The sequence below is a fragment of the Camelina sativa genome, chromosome 5 (assembly GCF_000633955.1).
Source record: "Camelina sativa cultivar DH55 chromosome 5, Cs, whole genome shotgun sequence".
NCBI lineage: Eukaryota > Viridiplantae > Streptophyta > Magnoliopsida > Brassicales > Brassicaceae > Camelina > Camelina sativa.
The window spans coordinates 507,854-512,516 of record NC_025689.1 but is presented as its reverse complement, the minus strand read 5'-3'; the positions used below and the strand labels follow the sequence as shown (position 1 = coordinate 512,516).

Sequence of the window (4,663 nt, the reverse complement as noted above, 5' to 3'; positions counted from 1 at the left end):
TGATGATTTTGTATGCATGTAAAAAAATCTAAAACTACATATTTTGCATACTAAACAAAACTCAATAGAAAGAGTATAAATATACTACAAAGAAAACATAAAAAAAGATTGTATCAACAAACGCATATATAATTAGCGCGGAAATGTTATCCAACTTCGCCTGAGGAAGATGTTTGTATGCTAAACTCAAAATGAAACTAATTAGCAACAGTTAACAAATTTTGTTGTCACTGAATAATGCGGGCCGGGAATCAATTTTTTCATGCCTTGTTTTTTTTTTTTATTTTTTTTTATTCCTTAAAGATATATGTAGCCATTGCAAAATTCAAGTAAAAATGTGGAACATCATCAATGAAAAAGAAAATTAACACAAAGTATAAATAAAAAGTATATACAGATAAAATAAAATACAATTCACCAAATACGTTATTAAATTAAGTTATTATTATTGGATATATAACCACATCTTTTCCATATCCTTTCCAATCACGAGGTCCATACATGATTATAATCCATAACATATTAATTACAAACATACATCAAAAGGAACCTTTGGTTACAAGATTCCTAAAACATCTGAAAACCCCAATCGATGCAAATTATTCATCACCATCGACGGAAGCTATACATTTTTTTTTTTTGAAGATATAGAATATTATATTGATAAATAAAATCAATAGTAATAAAAGGACAATGGTGGTGGGAGCAAGGCATCGGTCTCTTGCTGGTTAAGTTTTGTCTTAATGTTGAAAGTGTTAAAGACTTTGCCCATTCCAGCGAACACATCCACTGACTCACCACTCATTCTTTTCCCAAGCCCAATCCCTCCTTCGACCACTTTGTGTAACGTCTTGTCGTAAATATCATCGAGACAAGTGGAATGGTAAGTGAAGATAGAAGTCATCTTCTTCTTACATGTGAAGTAGTTGTCAGCCATGCTCGATAAGTTTTTTCCTGCGGCTTTCCAGAAATCTGCAAAGTCTTCCAAGGCGTTGTGTAGCTGTTTTTCACAGCCGGTGATGCAAGTTGTGGCAAAGGCGTTTCCTTTGTATTTAGGTTTGATCCCTTCGAGGAACTTCAAACCCTTTTTAACGGACGTTTCAGCGGCCGTGGCTAAGTAACGGACCAAAACGGCTGGATCATTGCTTGGGACGCCTCTTAGGGTAATGCTACATAGACGTTTGTCTTGCACAACGCTGCAGATTCCATCGACGGCCTTTAGGTGTTCTGGTGTAACGGCGTCGCGTTTTTCTGGAACTATGAATGCGGTTGCGGTGAGGGAGATGCAGAGAATGAGAAAGGCGAGTTTTATTGGAGTGTTCATTTTTTTTTGTTTTTTTTTTTTTTTTTTGGACGTGGATTGGAAAGGAATAGGTAGAAAAAGGAAGATGAAAGGTTACGTCTATATATATAAAAGATTTATTATGGTTTTTTCTAAATTTGGATGTTTTTTTTTTGGTTTGTTTTTGGTTTTGACTATTTTCAAATACGAATGGATGATAATGAGTGAATTGTGGCGGTTTTTAATTACCTGTGGACATGCCATCATATGATCCTTTTTTCAAAGATTTCTGCCACTGAGACAGTAACCCTATTTTTGTTACGAATTTAGGTAACATTATAATTATAATATGTAATACATCTTTGAAAAGTAGGTAACAAATACTTATACTATGGTAACATAGAGTAGACAGTTATTTATCTATATATACATTATAACATACAAATTTAAATGAAAGAATATATAAATGATGTGATTCTTGTTAATTAAGCAGTCAACAAGAATCCAAATTACGGTAACGGATTTTTCTTTGACCAAAATAATAAAAAATAAACAATACAAAGATTTCTATGCACATTAAGTTTTGGTTGGTGTGTGTATATATATGTAAACCAAATCTTTCAGAGACGACAGAGAAAGTTGTGTGGCTAGCTAATGTACTCCTTCGCCTGGAGCTACTACAGCTCGAGCATTCAACAGAGGTTGAAGAGCTTTGACAACAATACTCATATTCGGCCTAAAATCCGCTTCATATTGCACACACAACGCAGCAACCGCGGCTAACTGCGTTTTCATCATCACCACACACTTGATGTTACAATGCATTCTAAAACGTTAGCGCTATTTGAGAATATGAAAAGTTTGGTTCTTTCTAATATACCTTAGCAACAGCTTTTGGAGGGTAATCGCCTCCAAGTCTTGCATCAACGCATTGTTTAACCTTGTCTTCGCTCAGTTTAGGTGTAGCCTGATTCATATAAGTAAACAGTTTATATAATCTTGCTATATGAGGATAACTAAAAAGATGTGTAAAGATTAAGAGAAATTAGTACCCATGTGACTAAACTCTGTTGGCCTCTAGGTAATCTATGATCAACAGGTTTTCGACCTGTAAGAAGTTCAAGTAAGACAACCCCGAAGCTGTAGACATCACTCTTGGCATTTAGTTGTCCGGTCATTGCATATCTGTAAAGAAAAGGGAAGAGCATTTGTTGAGACTTGGTAGCTAGCTCACTCACACAAAACATGTTTTGACTAAGAAACTCCCACCAAACTTACTCAGGGGCATGATAACCGAAAGTTCCAAGAACACGGGTGGAATGAAGGCGAGCTGCCATATCAGGAGCTTGATTAGAGAGATCAAAGTCAGCAATTTTGGCAACATCGTCTTCAAAGAGCAGGACATTGCTGGATTTAATGTCGCGGTGAATGATGTGAGGATTTGCTTTTTCATGCAAGTACTCAAGCCCTCTTGCAGCTCCAACTGCAATTTTCACTCGTTGATACCAGGACAAGACAGGACCTGGCTGTGCTCCCTTCACACCTTTCCTCCCTGAGGAATCATCGTAAGATGTTAAAGTTAAGTAATCCCCACACGAATATTGGTCCTAGAAGTGTGTGTGGACAACTTAGTGATTAAGCAAAACTGTACCATGAAGAATATCATGAAGAGATCCATTTTTGGCAAACTCATAAGCAAGTATCCGTGAATTCCCATCAACACAGTAACCAAGAAGTTGAACAAAGTTATCATGTTTCAGCCTAGAAACCATGGAAACCTGCACAAGCAGTTCAAATTAAATTTCCCAAGTTCAATTCCAAAATTCAGACAATGTGACATACCAACAACAATAGTTTACTAAAGCCAGTAAACTTATCAAACCTGGGCAAGGAACTCATTGTCAGGCTGTTTATTAGAATCCAATTTTTTTAATAGCTGCAGGCTGATCATTGTTCAAAACTCCGTAATAAACTCTTCCATAGGAGCCTTCACCGATGAGAGAAGTGGAACCAAAATCATCTGTTGCTTCCTCGAGTTCAGTAGCAGGGATAGTAGGTACTTCAATAGGCTGCACCTTCACAATAGGAGCGCCCTTTTGCGCAGTTTCAGAAGCTTGATGCCTTGCATCATTTCCTGCTCACCAAAACCAAAGCTTTTTTTTTTTTTCAATAAAGAGACTAATCCCACATGATCATAAACAGGGAAACCAAAACAAGGGGACTTGATACTGAACTACCTCGGCAAGTTTTGATATTTGCTTAGTATAAGTAAGAAAGATCCAATTTTGATATGGAAGGAAGTAAAAAGAAACAGAAATTAGACCTGGAAAGTGTTTGGCAGTGTTGTGGTGGCCACCATAATCAGCAGCTTTATGCATATCATCTTCCTCGCAACAGCCGAAGCAACTCATAACAATTTCTATTCAAATCTGCAACGTTGAGAATTCAAATACTATTTGGAATTATTGACTCGCATTCAAAAAAATAGCCATAACCAAACAGTCAACAAGAAGCAAATCATAGATAAATCTGGTGAAATCATCGCTAATATATAGTTTAGATGATGGAATCGAGAACAGAACAACGGGAATCAAAATAATCTGAAAAAAAAAAAGGTTATACCTTTCGATAAATCCAAGTAGAGAGACGAATCAGTAAGAGTGAAAAATGTGAGAGATGGTAATGGAGAAAGAAGAGAATTATATGAAACACAGCGAAGAAGAGAGAAGAGAACAGTGAGATAAAGACAAATCTTTTGAGCTCTTTAAACGCAATTATAGGGGAGAGATTACTTTATAATTAAAGGTGGTGGAGTAAAGTAGAGGATTATTAGCTCTCCAAACTTTTGACTGGGAGAGGAGTTTCAACGCTGTCACTTTGACACCGTGTCATTACAAAACACCGTTTAAATTAATGACAAGAACTTAAACCCAACGACCAGATTGCCACGTCATTTTTATTTTTATTTTTAAAGTCGAATGAAATTGGAGAATAATAAAATTCCGGAATTATCGTCTGATAAAAGATTAAAAAAGCAACGGCGTGAATTCCGCCGCCGGCCGTCTTTCAACGACCCGTTTTATCTTCCCGTTAGTGGTAGTTGGAATTATTTCAGTTTTTTTTCTTTTTGATTGATAGCTACTAATTTTGCATTATAAAAAACATACAGTATATATGATACGAGATATAATAATTGCAAATCATTTTTCAGTTTCTTTATAGTATTTTTCTTTAATTATGAGAAATTACCTATAATAAATGGGAAAATTCCCAAAAAAAACACCAACTATTTAATATTTACCAGAAAAAAATATGAACTTTTTTCGTTGCCAGAAAAATACGCAGACTATTTTTTAGTTGATAAAAAATACACGAACTATT

At 35.6% G+C, this 4,663-nt stretch overlaps 2 protein-coding genes across 2 annotated transcripts; both read right to left on the bottom strand.

Annotated features, from left to right (window-relative positions):
• On the bottom strand, nucleotides 430–1,388 carry LOC104784597 (probable pectinesterase/pectinesterase inhibitor). Its single transcript, XM_010509632.2, has one exon. It carries the CDS (start codon nucleotides 1,322–1,324, stop codon nucleotides 674–676), a length of 651 nt encoding a protein of 216 aa, XP_010507934.1. The 5' UTR covers nucleotides 1,325–1,388; the 3' UTR covers nucleotides 430–673.
• Nucleotides 1,784–4,032, bottom strand: LOC104784596 (probable receptor-like protein kinase At2g47060). Its single transcript, XM_019245595.1, is given in 9 exon segments — nucleotides 1,784–2,065; nucleotides 2,163–2,249; nucleotides 2,335–2,467; nucleotides 2,561–2,834; nucleotides 2,934–3,060; nucleotides 3,165–3,212; nucleotides 3,214–3,416; nucleotides 3,606–3,711; nucleotides 3,905–4,032. Coding segments are annotated over 8 exon segments (1,092 nt in total). The 5' UTR covers nucleotides 3,694–3,711; nucleotides 3,905–4,032; the 3' UTR covers nucleotides 1,784–1,933.

Coding starts and splice junctions, on each gene's coding strand:
- LOC104784597 (XM_010509632.2), bottom strand. CDS start 1,324: ATGAACACTCCAATAAAACTCGCCTTTCTCATTCTCTGCATCTCCCTC.